Raw genomic sequence first — 20,173 nt, 5'->3', positions numbered from 1 at the left:
GTCCGCTGACTGAAACTTTGACAAATTTGGCAAGGGGATTTAACAGAGAGGTGAGAAACCCCCAGACAATAAACACAGTCGTCGTGAGAGTCGCTGTTTGGGAGTTTATCATTGCAAGAGGTGCAGTGTTTAAACCCCGAAGTCCCTTTTTTGTCAAACATTTCCATACACTCACAAAAAAGTTAACAAAACTACTAAACTCTTAAAAAAGGTAAGAAAAGGAAGAAGAAAGGGAAAGAAGATACCAACGATGGTATCAAGCGATACCACCAAGGGTAAGGAGAGGGCATACCTACGATGGTAAAAGAATTACTCAATGGGTAGAGCTAGTTAGGAGAATATGATAACAGTAAAAGAGTAAAATATAAGAGAAAAATATCCAAAAATACACAAGTGTCAAGAAAAAAAAACACTTAGCTTGTGGGCTCTGTGAAATACTGCTATATGACTATGCGGCAAATGAGATCTGATGTAACAGGAAGAAGGGCATTGTGGGTAGCAGCTTAGCTCGAGAGTTTTTGGTGTACATGAGCTTGGTATTAGGCCAACATGGTTCCGAACCCATCAGTGATGAATGGGAAGAAGATTAACAACATCAGATTATATATTTAGCGAGGGGTGTGGGGGGCTAATAGAAAGTTCGAGGTCCGGTTCATTCAATATTATGAGCGTTCGCAATTTGTGCGATTCGCTCATATGATATAGATCCGACTGCGCAGCTAGGAACAGCTCAAATCACATCATCAAATTTGCAGAATAACCTACAGTACTAGGCTTAATCAGCAATGGTGATGAAGCAGCATACAGGGAGGAAATGAAGCATCTGATTTACTGATGTGACAACAACAACCTGACTCTGAACATAAACAAAACCAAAGAAGTAATAGTCGACTTCAGGAAAAAACATGAGTCAGACCCCCCCCCCTCTCAAAATCAAAGGAGAAACAGTAGAAAGGGTGAAGAGCACCAAATTCCTGAAGGTGCACATTGCAGAAGACTTGACATGGTCCACTGACACAAATCACACTGTCAAGAGGCAACGCAGGTTGAAGAAAGCAAAAATCTCATCTTCAGTCCTCACAACCTTCTACAGAGGCACCATTGAAAGCATCCTGACAAGCAATATTTATTTATTTTATTTATTTATTGCATTTGTTTACTGGGAAAGTTCATTGGGCCTAGATGAGCCCATTTTCAGTGAAGGACCGGGGAGAAAAGCTCCACATGTATTAAAATAGTATACAAGAAAAATAACACACAATATACAGTAAAATACAGTTACAGTAGAGTAAAATATCTGAAATAAACACTAGTACAGAGTACATACAGCCACACTGCATAAAAGAAGAATAATATGATCTCAACAGTTCAGGTATTATACACATATACAATATCACAGTATGGTATGGGAACTGCAAGGTTACTGACCATAAGGCTCTCCAAAGAATGATGAAGGTGGCAGAGAGGATCACCAGGTCCATGCTTCCATCTATGCAGGATCTGCACTCTGCATGATGTTTCAACAGAGCTACAAAGACTGCCAGAGACTGAACCCACCTGGCTCAGGGACTGTTCTGCTTGACTTAGGGCAAGCACTACAGAAGTATACGTTGCAAAATGACTAGAGTCAGAAATAGCTTCTTTCCTCAGGCTATCAGACTACTAAATTGAGTAGTCACATAGTCTGAAGGGAATCTATTTCCTTAAAGTGCAATCAACTCACTGTTAGGTTCTTCTCACCTGTATAATAGCTCACTGAAAGCTTCTTATGTTTTTGTGCAATAACTCAAAGAACAAGTTAAATTCTGTACAACTGAAAGTGCTCTAGTCTCATAAGGCTCAAGTGTCAACTGTGCAATATATCAATCTGTGCAATACTAAGTGCTGCTAATAGACAGTGATACAAAAATGTAATTACGTCCTAGTATCATGTCAAAGGTCACCAATGTTTTTATATATATATCTGTTTTATTTATATGTACTTGTCTGCAGATAGAGGTTAAAGCAAAGAAATTTTGTTTAGCCTGCACTGAGGTGTGGGTCTAAATGATAATAAAGTTTATTATGACTTTTCACGTTGAATAACCACCCAGGACCTAAGTATTCTTGTTGATAACGCCTTACCATTTAGCTATCATGCCTCCACAGTAGTTCAGAAAGCCTTTTATCTGGCCCATCTAATTTTCAGACTCATTGCCTACTACTTGCCTATGAAACTAAAAGTGGCAAGCACTGCTGGAGTGAGTTGGTAGGAAGGTAGGTTGCCACTGCATGTTCATAAGCAGCATACTTAAACTCACAACATATTCCCCAGTTCCTTAGGTTATAAAAACAAAAACTAAAACAGAAATTCCCAGTCCGTACTGTTCAAGCACTCACCCACTAACAGAATATTTTAAAATGGCAGGTAGTTTGTCACAAAGTAAACATAAGCATTACAGTGACACATGATTTCTCACTCATTCTTCTGAAAACTTCTTTGCCCTGCACAAAGCTCAAAAATTACATAAGAAGTTCACAATGTTTTTTAGAAAATTAGCCCCAAATACCATAGTAAACACTGTAAGCCAAAAATAGCACTGTCTGACAGGAAGCTTCTTATAGTGAGAAAATAATTGCCAGGTTTCTTAAATGGGCAATATTGTTTCGAGTAAAAAGAAAAAAAAAATAGATAAACTGATATTTTTCTTAAAAGGACAATAACTTCTGAATCAAGGGGTTCCCCAACGGGGACCTAACTGCCAGAAATGAAGCTCTTAGCTGACTGCTTCCCCTGTGAACACTGACAGCTTCTTCTTGCTTATTTGCAGCAAATAATTCCTTCAGAACCCACCACTGTATAGCGCTAAAAAGCCTAAACTGGTTAGAACTACTTCATCAACTAATATATACACATCTTCTTAGCACCTATAAAATTATCCAGAATCCATTTGTTTGTCTGGCACTAAATGACATTCTACACAACTATGTTCCTAGTCGGTCATTATGATTCAATGGCCAAAAACTCCTGTCTCTCTACAAACCTTTCAAATCTGCTGGGCATCGTCTGTACTCATACCACATTGCTAAGGCCTGGAATTCCTTATCTCTATTCATCAGGTCAATATTTTCCCTCTCATCCTTCAAAACCATTCTGAAAGACTTCCTAACCAAAAGCTGGCTCTGGTCTTGCTCAATACCAGGATAAACTATATCCCCAAATGTGGACAAATACCTGTTCATATCTTTCATCTCATTTATTCTCCCTTCTTCACTCACATCCTTGCTTCTATCATTTTCTCTGCCCTGGCGTTTTCTCCAAATATACCATAAGCTTGCTTTTCTCTCACTTTGTATATCAATTCTTGATTGTATTATATTAACTTACCTTTAATTTTTCTATATATTGGCTAAAATTTCTCTGACTATTAAATCATTGTCTGATAACTTTTATCTACCCTTAACCAATGTTTTCATATTACATCTAATTTGGTATATTTAAACTGTATTTGTTTTTGTATTATTTGTAAAGACTGGAAAATTATTATTCTTAAAATGTACTGTAATACTTTGGAACTTTTTTCACCTGGCCTTACGTGAAAATGGGCTCCTACCAGTCTGACTTTCCAGGTAATTAAATGTCAATAAATAAATATAAACTTATCAAGACAGCAGGACTATACTGAAGAAAGCTTCACTCTGAGTGCTGATTTCCCTCCTGCAGATTTGCCAATCAGCAGTAAGAGTGATTGGGGGGGGGTTGGGGGGGCTTTTGAAGATAGTTGGTTGTTGTTTCCTAGCCAAGAAAAAAATCCATGTAGCCTAAGGCATACCTCCCAATTGTCCCTGATTTTCACTGATGTCCCTAATTTTGACTCAGTTTTAGCTCTCTCCTAAAACTACCTCCTAAAACTGATGACTTTTGGAGAAAAGGTGATGAATTACACTTAAATAATGAAAATAATTAGTTATTAATTTCTTTTACTCCAGATAATAATTATCAATTCAAATTCTCTTAATATGTCACAGTCTCAGGTTAATATTACTAATATTTAAAAAAATGTCCTGATTCTTTTGTGATTTGTCCCTGATTGGTTGAGAGCTATGGCCTAAGGGCTACTGCAGCAGGGAAAAATTTGAACATCTACTGTTATGTGCAAATGCAACTTACAAAACTGTACTTTGTTTACTTTTTGTTAGTATAGCTTCCAATACAGTTGATTTTACATTATGTCTGCTTCTGTAAATGTTAGGGAAAGCATCTTGTTTTTGTAGTAGTAGTAGAAACACTATCCATAATGTCAAACAAAATGAAAGTAAAAGGTCAACAAGGCAACTCTAATTATTTTTGCAGGGGGCAGCAAAGACCTCTGCATCCCCCATAACCCCAGCTAATTATAAATTCCAACTATATGAATGCACATTATTGAGGAATGTGTATATTCCCCAACCCCAGTAACATTGCAAAGTCACACAATTGTTGATCAGCTGTTCGGTCAACAAAATTGTGTTGACAAAACAGCTGTCGACCATACAGACATTCAACCATATTTCTGGCTCCCATATATAAAATGTATGGCATACTATCAGAAGTTTGAGACTCAAAAGAGTATCCCAAAAACCTGAGAAATGAAACATGATTTTGCAAGAAAGCCAGAAAATTGTGAAACTGCTGTTATACATCAGAATCAATGTTTGCAGGGAGGGGGTCTTTTTCTCACAACCTTCACTTCCCCATGCTATAAACTTCATGATCATTGTATTTTGGTGAAGGGGGAATTCTCTAAGACATAGCAAGTTTGAACTTTGTGCAGATTTCCTTGTGATTACACTTAACTCCACAGAGTTTTGGGACCTTGACTCATAAGTATTGAAAATACAACAGGAACCTATACACATACATGTCAAGGGGGGTGTGCAGGTACAGTTTCAACAAGGATTAAACAATACAATTCTAGAAGTCTTAGCAAGAAACTCAACTCCCTGCAAGCCTTCCTCTCCCTGGAGAGTGTAGACATATTTGTAGTAATGCAGACATGGTTTAAACTTGAGGAGAGTAGATCCCAGCAATGCAAGATTATAATGCCTTTCACACCTTTAGACCAGCTACTGCACAGCAGGGAACTAAAGGTGAAGGAATCTCAATCTGTATTAAAACCAACCTCACATCCAGACCGGTTAAAGTGTATGACCCACTGCAGCTCACACATTTGCAACTCACCGTAAACAGGGTCCCCCCTCTATGTCCAAAGAAACCCATACTGCCTTTCTCAATGTACTAGAGTCCCTCACCATTCAACCCAATACAATATTCTTGGGGGATCTCAACTACCCCTCTGCAGATTTGGAATCCTACGCCACTTCTAATGCACAACCCTAGCGATTCCTAAGCATAGTTAATACCAACATCCTAGAATAGTTGGTCCATTTTCCTACCAGGGAAATAAACATCCTTGGAACATGGAAGGGGGGGTGGGCTGATGTTCCCCACCCAATCTAATGTCTTCACTCATCAGATCTGACCATAAGGCAGTATTATTTGAAATAAAAAATTAAATATGGGGATCCATTGAGACCAAAAACCTTTACAAACCATTACAAGGCTAACCTCTTTGTATTATGGGACACCTTGGCTAAATTCCAAGTAACCCCAAACCCAGTAAACACCAAAGCATATGCTCAGCTGTTTACAAAATCTGTGTACAGCCATACTGATAGCTTGTTACAGTGAGCTGTGCCCACTCATACAAAGAATAAGACAAACTCAAAAGACAAGTCATCCTGGTGGAATCTCAATTTCAATCAGTTATGCAACAAAAGAAAAAAAAATCTTGTCCAAGAGTAGAAGGAACAAAGCCATACATACATACTAAAAGCCCCTGACAATCTAAACAGGCAGCTAAGGTGGTTAATTAATACTTCAAAGGATAATATGAAGAAAGAAAATCACTTCTTAGGCAAAAGACAACCATAAGCTTTCTCTACAGCTATGTCCGTAACCTCAGGAGAAATGCACAACAATGTGCAGAGCTTACTGTAAAAGGCATCACCCACACTGTACTGGAGGCCACTGCCAACCTTTTGGCTGACAGGTTCAGATCACATTTCTTCCTCCTGATAGTTTGAAAGGAAATATCACATACCACAATCCTCCCAACCATTACCAGGGAACAGGTCACCAATGCACTTTAAGGCCAAAAACATTGCATCATTGGACCCCAACAACCTCCCAGGATGTTTAATAAATAGCATGAAATATGACTGTCTGGTCAACTTGAATCACTTTTCAACTGAAGCCTTCAATCAGGTTTTGTAGTCAAGGAAGGGAAGATGGCTACATTCATTCCCCTGCACAAAGAAGGTACGGCCACTGATCCATGCAACCACAAACCTATAAGTCTTACCAGACTCATATGTAAGGCAATGGAAAGAATCATCATTGACATGATAAATGGGGACATGGGTAACCTGCAAACACTGGATCCATCGCAGTTCAGCTTTGTTAAAGGAAGGCCATGCCTGTTAAATCTGGTGGACTTTTCTAACAGGGTCACCAAAGCACTGGATGAAGGTAAGACTGTGTATACAGCTTACCTTGATCTGGCCAAGGCTTTTGATACAATACCCCACTCAGGCATTATAGACAAGGTCACTACATTGGGTATAAATCCTTTCATCATCCACTGGATATCCAATTGGCTCACTAATAAGACAGAGGAGGTCAAAATAGGTGAGGCCACCTCCAGAAAGAGGTCAGTTACTAGCGGAGTCCCTCAAGGTGTATCAAACCTGCCCTATGCAGAGCGCCTTAACACCCTGTCCATCTACTCAGTCTCCTACAGACTGCTGAGTGATGATCTATGCCTGATTTAAAAGGCATTCGCAAACCTCACACTCATGAATCTCTTACATATTCATAAGCCAAAGAGTACCGGAAAAACAAGGTCTAGAGAACTGAACTATGTCTTTGACTTAAGCAGAACATGCTGAAAAGACAGATATGTGTCCCAGAGACTGCCCCCTCCAATGAAAGAGACTTCCTATCCATGTGAAGCTGAGTTTATCTATTACCCAGTTTAAGCGCAACCTAGACTAATAGATGGGGAATAGGAAATTTACACTGGGCCTGGCACCCATGCCCCTTATGGACAGAGGTAGCTTATAAATGCCTAATCTTCAATGTCCTCTTTGGATACAGGACATCATTATTCTTTTGGGAAAACATGACTAGGCTTACAAAGACTCTCCTGGGTCATTAGCCTAGTAACAATCTATCAATCTGTAAATAAAATGGCTGTTCTTTATTTACGTTCCCTTGCAGGAGGTATGTTTTTGTTTTCCAATATGGTTTTCATGAGTGAGAGTAAGAATTATTCAAAGATAAAAGACTGTTCATCTGATCACATTTAAATAATCATTATTCCAAAGCAAATATTACAAATGCAGTCTTAAATAATATAGTGTTTGAAATGGAACTAAAATTAATGCTTTTTGAGAGGGTCTAAAGAACCCTGGCATATTCCACATGTGAGACTTCGCTCTCCTCTCACCCCCTGATTAATACAGTTTTCTTTGAGGCTGCTGCAGCACATTGTGGGAATGGGAGATTAGCCCTTGCCCCAAAATCTGCTCATCAAAGTGTTGTTTTGTCCAACTTTATTACTACAAAGAATGCTAGCTCCCAAGTAGGAGTTTTTTTTTTTGTTTTTTACTCATAAAGATGAAAGATCAATTTTGGAATATTAATGCTAAGTTAAGATAGAAATTTAGTATTACAGCTTTTACAACACTGAAACAGGAACTGTAGTACATTGTCTCAGAGTTTAGTTAAATGTGCAGATATGCCATGTCAATTTAAAGGAAAACTACATTTTCAAATGTGATAAAGAAAAAACAACTCCATTCACAGAAATCAAATCCAGTGTTCTTACTCTCTGGAAAAAAATGCCACCACTGAAACTTAGAAGGAAACATACAAAATACTGAAAGAATTCAGCACAGCTAGCATCCACATTTAAGCCAGAGAATATGGTCAAGAAAAATGCACCGGCATAAGCTAACCATACAGTTCGCACGGAATAATCTAACCATGGCAATTATGAAGAGAATCCTTTATTTCTTGTACCAATCTAAAATTATGCTCTGCAGTTTTCACTCCTACTCTCAGGAAATGACTATGAAAAAATGAAAGAAATATATTTAAACAGAGAAACAATGAGCACAGACAGGAAAATATGTTGCAGATACATCTGAAGGACATTTTAGCATTGATGTTTTTAGTGCACTTCAAGCAAAGTCATTCATGCCTCTAAATAAGATATAAGTTGCAATTCAAAAACATGATAAAATTACCATGTACTGTTGGATGCCATCCTATATGACTGACAGTTCGTTCCTTGCTGCCGTGCAAGTCTGTAAAAGACTGATATTCCTTTAGATGTGTGTCGGATTTCCCACCGAACGTGCCTTCTTCTTCAGTAAGTGCCTTCCAATCATCAAAAAATGCATCCATAATTTCATTTTGCTGTAATGCTACTTCAAGTCTACCATAACAGAAATACAATCAAATATCAGTTAGAAAAGCAAATAAAAGCTATTCTTGTGAAATGCATTACAACCATTATCAGTTTCATTGATTTATGTCTAACAGCATTTAGATTAGCAAAACATAAGTAAAGCAGAACTGGTGTCCAATGAATATCAGCTGCCTATCTTTTATGTCATTAGAAGTTGCTAGAGGTTTAATAAATGGGATTTCTATTCTGCCTTGCTCATAAAACCTATATTGTTCTGCTCTTTCTAAAACTGAGCGCAAGCTTTGTTCTTAGTACATAATCTGTTAGTCAAACAATCAAAAAATTCTGTTGAATTGATCATTGATAACAATATAAACACAGATTAGGAAAACAGATGACAACCACTTCAGCTGACCTAACCTGTTTACTTTCTCACTCAATAAATTGTACATCACATTTAACCAATATATTACGCCCCCAAAATAATTCAGTTATGTCTGGCTCATTTATTCTTGAATTTTGTCAATCTTTTGACCTTAGTTTGATGTTGTGTGTGAAAAAATATACTTCTCACTTTCTTGGACTTACAGAGTTCTGATTATGTCCTCTTTTTGTGCAATTCTTTTCTTGAAAGATGGCACACAGTCATAATCTGCATAGTCTCTTAAAATACTTTAAGGTTTTTGCATTGTTCCCAATCTACCTTCTTTGTTTCCTGCCCATGTCCTTCAATACATTTTGCAGAATGACACACACAATGCAAGAAAATATAGAGACTTACCAAATTCCTATAAATATAGGATTCTCCTTACTTCCTACATAAACTGCATGTTTCTAAGCATTCTAATGATCCGCTAACTTTCCTTTCTTTATCCATCCATTCATTTATTTTTCTAAACTACTTATCCTAGTGGCAGTCAAGATGGTAGGAAGCTGAACAAGGCAGGTTAGACTTCCTTATCGCCAGCAACATTCTCCAGCACCTGCTTGGGAACACCACAGGCAATCTATAGCCAGATGAGAGACCTAATCTCTCCAGCATGTCTGGGGTTTCAGCCAGTGACTTCTCCCAGTGGACCATTTCTGGTGCACCTGGAGGTGCCAGGGACATACACACTAGGTGTCCAGGCCAGTGGTCACAGACATTGCTTATGTTAACTTGAGGGTGTTCAGGCAGCCGGGGGAAGAGGGGTGCAGCAGAAAGCCTAGCACAGGGCAGCGACCTTGTTTCAGCAGTGTGACTGATGTTCTGGTAAGGGGAAAAAGTAAGGGCCAGAGGTCAATGACACCACCCATATAAACTTCAGTGTGCTCAGGTAGCTTGGAGAGGAGTGCAGATAGTTCATCACAGTGCATCTACTTTTGTTTTAGCAATGGCATTGATGTCCTAGAAGAGGATAATATCTGGTCAAGAAGTCACTGACAGTACCAGGAAGACTTAGTCCAATATTTTATGTAGGTCTAACAAAAGAAAGTAAAGTTTTTAGAGCACACAGTTTTAATTGTGTGTGTTCATTTGCTATTGTTAATAAGTAACACACGGAGAAAGGAGATGTGGTCTACTCTCCATGAGGTCTATACTGAAACTGAATCCTCTAGTAGCAAAAGTGCACCACATGATATGCTATTTACTGTAACTAGCTCATTAGCCTTAAAGCTATAAACACAAATATGCTTCACTCTTACTGATGGTCATTACCAGGACTGCATAAACCTGCATGAATGACTGGCCTATTGGTGATTATTGCTAACACTGATAATTTAAAAAGTGACATTTGACATTTGTAAATTGCTCAGCTTTACATCTGTACTTATCTCATTCGCCTCTGTGCAATGAAATGGTTCAGTAGTATTGTCTCTACTATGCAATGAGCATGTCATCATGAGTGCTCCTATACATGCATTACATGGAAAAGGTGTATTTTTTGCCATACAGTACATTTTAAGTACTCTGCAATTTTTACTCTAACATTTTATTAAGATTTTCAACAGTAAGAATATATTATCTGGGGGTGGAGTTTAAGTGTTACATATTGTGCTGCAGTGCAATTAGTCATTTTTTATGCTTGTTGCTTCTAAATTGCCATTTATATTGGTTGTAAAGCAATAGTGTTTTGTTGTTTTGCTAAATGGATGTTTATTTGTACAGTTATAGTTTACCATCATTTGAAAGGCCATTTAGCTAATTAGACAGGACAGTTAGATAGTTATTTCTAGTAGCACAATGTAATGCTGGGTCATTAACCATGGGGGGGGGGGGGGGTTACATTGCTTTAACAATATTTTGTGGCTGTCTTTTATTGTATTTCATTATTTAGCAATCTTCTGGTCCTAAGCTATGTTTATTCACCCTTTTCTTGATCATATGTCTTCACTCCTTTCTGATGCTGTTTCCTTTTTCCTATGAACCTATACTCCCTATGCTGTGGAATAAAATCCCGGTATATGTGAGGCAGAGCACCTCGCTGGCCTTGTTCAAGAGAAATCTTGACCAATGGATGGGAGATCGCAGATATACCCCAGGGATTACCTCAGTGTCACTGCTCAACAGAGGCACAGCAAAATAATGGGTATAGTTCCCCATACTAAATCTGGCGTAATCACAAAACTATGGGCTAGGCTTGTAAATGCCCTCGGGCAGATAGCCTAGTATGAACCTATGAACCTATGAACCTATAAGCTGTTATTTTAATCATACTGTGCTCTATATACACATGAAGTTTCTCCCGTCCCTTCCTTTCTCATCTTTCCCACCTTTCTTTCACTCTTAAATGTGTTCTTCCTTTTCACCATAGCTCTCAATCTCTTTGCACAAAAAATCTGGAGAAAGCCAAAAATAACTGGGGGACAAAGCCCCCAAAATAGGATGAAATTTTAAATACTGCCCTTATAAACTTAGAAAGTTGCTAGAATAAACGTTATTGTGTATTTTCTGAAGGCTATGAAGCCTGAAACTTAAATGCCTGTCATTATTTAGTGATCAGTCCTCATTGATTTACCAAAAAATTCTAGAAAACCACAAATTTTATAGAACAGAGCAAAAATATGACGCAAACGTCTAGACATTCTGAGAAAATCTGGACAGTTGAGAACTATGTTTTCCACCTTATCTCCCCTGTTCACCTAATTATATTTATCTAACTGTAAATATATATATATATATATATATATATATATATATATATATATATACATACATAAGTAAAAATACCCATTGTTGACAGGCAAAATATCAAAGCTGACATAGCACATGCGATTTTTAACTACTATATACAATATGCACCCCCCTGCTACTTATATATACTAACTCCAAAATTGCACAAACACGGGGTATGGCAAATTTCCCAACCTCAAAGAAATTTCGCACATCTGTAGATATACATTCGACTATGCAGCTGTTGACCTAGTACTCATTCGACCAGGTCACTAGAACCCATACCTATTTGGCTAATATATATATATATATATATATATATATATATATATATATATATAGGTTCATAGATTAGTACTAAGCTAACTGCCCTTGCGAGCCATTTTAAGCCTAGCCAATTATCCCTTGTGAGACTCAAACCCTGCATCTTGTGTTTGTAAGGCAAACACCTTAACCATTAGGCCACCCTCCCAACCCCATCATGGATCTAGGACATTTCACCGAAAGCACACTTCACCGAAACTCAAATGACCGAACACAAATCACCGAAAGCACAATTCACCGAAACACATTTCACCAAAGATTATATATGGCCTTGTCCCCACTGTAGTGCGACCCTGGAGTTGGTATATATAGTAGGGTGGGTGTGGGGGGCAACCCCCACACATGTTAAGTATATATCATGTTTGGATAAGAGTAATATATTGCAATTGCAAGTATGCATGTATATAGTTCAAAACATTTAAAATATGTGGGGGGCAAACCCCCTACTATATATACTAACTTCAGGGTCGCACTACAGTGGGGATGAGGCCATATACAACGTTCGGTGAAATGTGTTTCGGTGAATTGTGTTTTCTGTGAATTGAGCTTTCAGTGAAAAAAGTGCATACTAATTTGACCTTTGGTGAAATGTCCTAGATCCATATATATATATATATATATATATATATATATATATATATATATGTGTGTGTGTGTGTGTGTGTGTGTGTGTGTGTGTGTGCATGTATAAACATACATGGGTGTCGAATTCCCAAATGAATGGGCACGATGCTGACATGCAGGAGACTGACAACAAAATGTTGAATGAACACATATCACTACATTCCGCACATGCCACAGGGATTACCCTTGAATGCACTAAACCAACATCAAGCATTTTTGTAGGGGCCACTCCCCACACCACCCCACTAATTATATATACTAGCTCCGAGATCACACAATCCTTGGGGAAAGGGAATATTCCCCTACCCATGGATTGTAAATCTTGTACACCTGTCGACAATCTGTCTGCACTGACCAAATGGTTTCAACCAAACAGGTGTCAACATACAGTCTGATAACCATATATGCGAGTGTGTGTGTGTGTGTGTATATAATATATGCACACATACATATGCTGTACATATTAAATATTTACTTGTGTATGTTGCATTCTGACCGTTATGTTACTTGCCTTGCAGTTTTAAATTAACTTAGTTGTTTTTCGGTTATACGTGTATGTTAAATTTTAGTTCTGACATCTTGGCTATAAAACATTCACAGATACTCATTAGCAATCATGCAAGCATCCATTTGAAAATGTCAACTTTGTCGTCTTCTATTAAATTATTCTGAGATGAGCATGAAAATGGTCCAATGGGATTTGTGTTCTAACCTGATTAACAAATGAAAATCAATCAATCAATAAATACATACAACAAAAGATAAGGTGTTCATTTTCAGTCCTACTACACCTTGTCATTTCTTACCTACATACTTAGAAGCACCCTCAGAATTGTCTTCTGATTATTTTTCTAGGGCAGACCCAAGGTGGTGTTCATAATGCCTAGTTGAAATTTGGCCAGGGTACTAGGGAAATTCCTCTACTCTTTTTGACGAGTGACATAAGATCTTTTACATTCACATGAGCAATCACCAGCTTCAGCAGGTAGGGCCTTGGTTTAACTCTTCTTTAGAAGGACCTTGCCACTTTTCTTTTTCATAGTTTTTTAAACACCTTTACTGAATTATCACTTGTGGCATTGTCACATTTACATTTATATAAAAGTAATCACACTGTATTAACAAGTTAAAATTAACAAACATTATGCTTCATGTATATTGCTATATATCATATAACCTAAGCAACATTACAAATTATTTAATTCCTGACCCTTTTTTTAAACAAGAAACATCGATATTAAACGATCACTTATGACATAAGGAATCATACAGTTATATAAATGAAAACAAACCACACTGACACAATCCTAGTTGCAAGCATTTTACATCACAAACCATACTAATACACTCCCAGTTGCAAACATTATACATCACTTAAAATCTACCCAATCATTTTCAGTCAAACATTACATAGCTCATTTAAGTCCCGCCTTCTTTTAAACCTCATTCCTCCCCTGTATGTATTGTTCCCTCAATTCTCATTTTTCCTATGTAGTTTGCTCCTGCTTTTTCTAAAGATAAAGTGCATTTGCCAGAGTTCTTCCAAGATGGTTGCACACTAACAGCTTTATTTCAGCTTTTCCAGTGTGAAAAGAGAAATTTGGAAAACAGTGCACTTGCCTTTGTGGGTAAATTTTAATAACTGGCTAGTAAGTGCACTGCCTAGATGCCACCCAAAAAGAAATTCAGAGAACCTGAAAAAAAAAATCACAAAAGGTGAGGAGAAAACACTGACTGGGAATAATCCTGCAGCTGTTCAGAAAAGAGCATTGCAAACTCAAGCTTTGGTACAAGACATGACTTCCAGTAATCATGAGGGATAAATAAGGCAAATGTGCTCAGAGCTGATTAAAGTAAACAAAACACTGACGGAATACACCAACACAAATAACAAAAGGCTGAAAAAATGGAAGAAGCTTTAAACAGGTATTCAGATGAGGTGATAAAACTGCATAAATCAGAGGCCAAATGAAAAAAAGGATGGTTGAGAATATGAGACTGCACAAGATGAGATGTTTCAAAAATAATAGAACTAAAGGACATAGCACATAGGGAAAACCTGAGATTTTCTGCTGTACCAGATAAGCTGCAAGAAACAGACTGTATTAATTTTATGAAAGCACGAATAAGGAACTGGAGTGGTATTCCACAGCAGGACTTGTTAATTTAAAAGGCACACAGTGTGTATGCTCCAAACCTGGCCATGAGAAAGCAACCTGGACCTTTAATAGTAAAGATGGAATCCTATAACTAAATAAAATTGTCAAGGAGCAGACCAGAAACATAAAATTCCTTCAGGGATATAATTGCAGGACCTCAGGAGTGGTTTACTTGGCATTTTGTGACTTTGCCACTCCTTTTATATATTGAAGATTGAATGTTCCCTTAATAAACATATTTACAAACATCACTATGATATACAGAATAAAAAAGAGACCAATGCTTTGTATAGGCACAAAATGGCTTGTGCAGTAAATTATTTATTTATTTTACATTTGTTTACCGGGAAGGACCGAATGGACAGAGCTGTCTGTTTTCAGAGGAAGCCCGGGGAGAAAAGCTAAAGAACAATTGCTAAAATACTATACATAAGATATTTACACGTTCAGTTATAAAAATATAGTAGACAATAACATATGATTGCATTAAATATTTACATAAGCATAGTGGTTTAGACATACAATTTAAAGTATAGCAGGTAGTAACATTTGATTGTTGTTCATACAGTATGTTTAGTAGAGATAATCTTGAAGATGTACTGAAGATAAGACAAGAAAGGAAAAACTAAAAAAGGAGGAGAATATAGACAAGTTCATATGAGGTGCATTGGCATTTTAAGGGAAAGCTTTTTAGCGTAGTCTAGGGGAAGAGTTAGTGGGTATAGATGGGGCAGTGGGGAGTAGGTGACAGTGAGTTGGTAAGTAACGTGTGATACTATATAGTGCATCTGTGGGAGTTTTAAAGAGGTTGGATAGTAGGTAGGGGAAAGGAATTAGAATATGTCAGCCAGATGCTAGGCAATTGCATGTCCAGGAGATGTTTAGGTGGGAAATAAGCTGTTTTTTGAAGAAGGTTTTATTAGATTGCACCCTGATTTGTAGTGGTAGGGAGTTCCAAGTCTGGGCAATGTTGCTAGAATACAGGGAGTCACCAGAGCTGTAATGGCTTTTTGAGATTGTGATTAGTGCCTTGTTGGTGGATCTAAGTTCACGGTTATCGGAGTAGAGGATGACCAGGTCTTGTAAGGCTGGAGTTTTGTCAGGTTGGTACAGTATTTGGTGAGTTAGAAGAAGTTAATTTAGAGCTAAGGTGTCAGGGAGTTCAAGCCAGGAAAGGTGTTTAAGGGCCTGACAGTGGTGGGTGCAGTAGGAGGAGTTTGTGTGCTGTTAATTTATGCATTTGAATTTTGAATATGTTCTTGTCATTGATTGGTGGTTTCCATTGAGACCTTGCTATATATATTTAAGATCTTTCAAGGATTTTCAGTTCTGATGAAGTCCTGGAAAGCAGATATAAAAGCGCTTAACTTTTCATGTTAAAGTTTTTTACTTTTAATTTTACATTTCTGGTCTGCTCTTTGCCAATAATTTTGTCTGGTTATCCTTTACTCACTTGGTGTTTTGTTTTTGGTCATTTGTCTAAAGATGGAATCCTACTAGCAGAAACAGCTGATTTGACAAAACTGAAGCAGAAGTACAGCAGTAGAGTGTTTGTGGAAAATGATTACTCACTATACACCAGGCAGAAGAGGAGTAAGTATATTCCACTAATCAGAAAATGTCGAGAAGCAGGTGTGAGATTCAAGCTAATATGTAGCTATTTTCGGAATATTCTTTGCTGGAGGGTCAAAATCGTTTTTCAGTGCAGAGCATACTAAGGAGGAAATACAAAAGTTTGTCCAACAAAACGTGAGCTATCAAACAGAATAAGGATTCTGCTTCTTGTTCTTCTGATAATAAAGTCAATAGAGAGACTATGCTAGCAAAACCTTTTCTAATGTTTCAAAGAAAAATGCTCAAGAGACAAAAAAAGCACAAGAGCCAACTAGAACCATGAGTAAACTGGAAATGAAGCAAAGACTGGATTTGGGAGATGAAGATCAACAGGAAGAAAACCAGCAACTCGGAAATTGGCAAATAAATGTGAGATTACAAAACAGTGATGACAGACTTAGGGACACAAGTGGACAGTGGTCTCATCTTCGATAACCACATTGCCACAATAGTCAGGAAATCCTTCTATGTGGCACACCTCATCACTAAGGGCGTTTCATCCAGAAAAAAGGAGGTCATTGTCCCACTGTACTCATTCCTCATTAAACCCATTATAGAGTGCAATGCCCCGTTTGGGATGTACCTCATAAGACATCTGCAACAGCTGGAAAGGCCGCAGAAATACCTCACTAAAAGAATCACATGCCTAAAGCAGATGCCCTATGCTGACCATCTAAAAAAAACACCAGCTATACTCTGTGGCATATCGTCTACTCAGAGGTGATCTTTACTTAACATACAAGGTCATGTCAAACCCTGAGCTGTTGGACATGCTCCACTTAAAAAATCCCAATCTCTCAGAGCCACATGCTCCAGGGATCTAAACCTTGTCATCACAATGAACAAAACATGCTGGAGGGATAGGTTCCTGACCCAAAGACTCCCCATACTCTGGAATAGACTGCCAATACATGTCAAGCAGAGAGTGCCTCCTTGGCCCTCTTCAAAAGGAACCTTGACGATTGGATGGGAGATAGGAAATTCACCCCGAGGATCACGTCAGTTGACCTGCTAGACAAGGGTCCAGGGAAGTATATATTGTGGGAAGAAATATCCAGGGAATTGTTATGGCTAGGCTTGTATAGGCCCTAGGGCCGATAGCCTAGTGCCAACCTATGAACCTATAAACATTAATTATATTTGTGATACATGACAGAAAAAGAAAACCTGGAAATATTGGACTTCTTTGACTTTATTAAACTTGTACAAAACTCAAAAGGATATGCTCTACTTCATGTCATTAATATTTAAAAAAACATTTAGGAGGAGGAAGAGGAAGGAAAGTGCTAAAACAAAATTGTGTTATTAACAGTAGTACTTTTGTAATGCAGGACATAAATTCCATGCTACAAAATAAAGCTTTCTCAGATTTTTTTTTTGTGTGATAGGGATACTAAAGTAAAGAGGTGCCCCGTTTTATTTTTCCTTCTTCTTCTTTCTTTCTTGTTCAGTTTTAAGAAATGTAGACACTGCAATGTGAAAAGGAAAGAAAAGTCTGGACAAAAGATCATGACACAAGAAAATTCAATATGCTTTTTCTTACCTTTGTGCAGGGGAATGGCTGGATTAAGGTCCTTGGCTAGATCTAATAGGAAATTTTAAGGAGAAGCAAATAAAAGCACACTGAATATAATGAAACATTTTCCTCTAGCAAAATAAAATAAACAAAAACAAAAGAAGTGCTTGTAGTGCAGGCAATTACGTAAATGGTTCTCATGCTTCTACAGAGACAATCTGAAAAAGGGGGCAATAAAAACCGAATACTTCTTTCATTCAGTGGCTAGGAGATAATGTTTTCTGAAAGCATTCAATTGTTTTCCTAATCCTGGAGAAGAATAAAGATAAGACAAAAGCAGACAACACTTAGTGGAAGTAGAAGCACAGGCTGTGCCACGTGTCTTAGTATGGATGTTGTTGCTCTTCTTTCGGCTTTTCCCAGTTAGGGATCGCCACAGCAAAACTCCGGTCCACTAATGATTGGCAGTAGATTTTTTACAGGTGCGGAGGTGCCAGCTCGGTGCCCAACCTTCAACGAAGGCACGCCCATTCTATGCACGTCTTTCGAATGCTACTCGACCATGGGAAGGACATGCAGACTCCACACAGAAGGCGCTCCCGCCGAGAATCAAACGGGAGAACCTCTTGCTGTGAGGCAACAATGCTACTGTTGCACCACCGCAGCTTATACGTGTCTTAGTATGGGTAACCTTCATTATACATGTGATGACCCTCCACTGGACCAGTAATCAAGCAGTCTCAATCCTCACCACTGGCAACAGTGGGGGACATACACTGGGAGGATGACAAGTACACACACACTATTTCCAGATGCAGCTCTCTGCATCAAGTGCAATTTCCCTTAAAAGCACACAGAGGCCACACTCAGTCTGGGGCTGGTTTCTCCCTCTTTCTCCAGATCTCCAATAAGACTCCCCACTGGCACAGCTATAGAGTTGAGATCCCAGCTGAGTGGCCAAGCCAAGACCTCCAGCACCCTCTCTGTCCAACCAGTGCTTTGTGTCCATGCCCAAATAGCTGACACATACACTCTTTGAGGTTTGATTTACACACACACACACACACACACACACACACACACAGACACACACACACACACACACACACACACACACACACACACACACAGACACACACACACACACACACACACACACACACACACAGACACACACACAACTGGGAAAGGCTGGCACAGGTTTACTATCTGTGCCCCATTTTGGCCAGACTACAAGGTAGTTATCACTGCCATCAGTCAACTCCTTATGAGCTACTTTAAGGCCCTTAACAAAGGCTGTCCAATCTTACTGTGCAATATTAATATTAATACAAATGGTAGTTTGACCAAAAGCAAGGCTATTAGGAGTGCCCCACCACACAGTGTCACCAAACAAATATGCAAGTACTCTCAAATATCTCTACATAGATCAGCCACAATAAAATGTTTAAATATATTTAATAATACATAATAAAACAAGAAAATACTCAGTATATATTCACAGTTCAAAATCACAGGAATTATTTAAAACAACACTGGAGGACAGTCTCAAATAAATAAAGAAAAAATATTTAAACCAAGCTTTAATATATTCCTGACTATATCCAAGAGAATTGCACTGTTCCCTAGAAACTTACTTCATCTGAGCAAGGCAGATGTGGTGAATGGTTCTTGTCAGGTCAAAGACTGAATACAGAATGCACTCTCTCACTAAGAGACTCCTCAAATTAATATTGCAAATATGACTGCCAGGACAGCTTGCAGAATGACATCATTTCTTGTCATATGACTCTATCTATGTGAAACCCCCACTGCTGGAAGATTGGCAATATTTACCATCTACCTATGAAAATACATAGACCCCAGATCTTTGGCAGATGCTGAAAGTCATAAAACAATTGCATTCATATTTTAAAACTAGTAATTACTTCCCTCTAGACAATACATAAAGCTTCTCAGCACAGACTCAGTCTATAGCTGCATAAAAAATGAACAATACCATATTTTATTGCATAGCTATAAAAAAATTAATTTCAGCTATTTTGATAAAGTTAACCTAATTTATTCCATTTTCCACCAGGCAGGGGTGTCCTCTTTTCCATTTGCTATTTGTGTTATATTTAGGACCACTGGCAAAGAAAATAAGGGACTCAGAAATTCAAGGATATAATTGGTATGGTAGTCAAGAAAAGTTGTCGGTATTTGCAGATGATATTATTTTATACCTGATAAAACCAGAACAGGACATTTCAGTGTTGTGGAACATGAGACAGCTTCATGTCATTTC

At 38.1% G+C, this 20,173-nt stretch overlaps 1 protein-coding gene across 1 annotated transcript in view; it reads right to left on the bottom strand.

Annotated features, from left to right (window-relative positions):
* The window catches only part of DNAI3 (dynein axonemal intermediate chain 3), a 1,549,065-nt gene that overhangs the window by 508,024 nt on the left and 1,020,868 nt on the right, over window positions 1-20,173 (bottom strand). The window contains exon 9 of the mRNA XM_044086876.1: window positions 8,332-8,522. Within this exon, the coding sequence (XP_043942811.1) occupies window positions 8,332-8,522 (191 nt within the window). The remainder of the gene's footprint in view (window positions 1-8,331; window positions 8,523-20,173) is intronic.

The sequence above is a fragment of the Protopterus annectens genome, chromosome 10.part0, assembly GCF_019279795.1.
Source record: "Protopterus annectens isolate FY-2018-M chromosome 10.part0, PAN1.0, whole genome shotgun sequence".
NCBI lineage: Eukaryota > Metazoa > Chordata > Ceratodontiformes > Protopteridae > Protopterus > Protopterus annectens.
The sequence above is the reverse complement of the archived record's forward strand: the minus strand, read 5'-3'. Positions and strand labels throughout refer to the sequence as shown.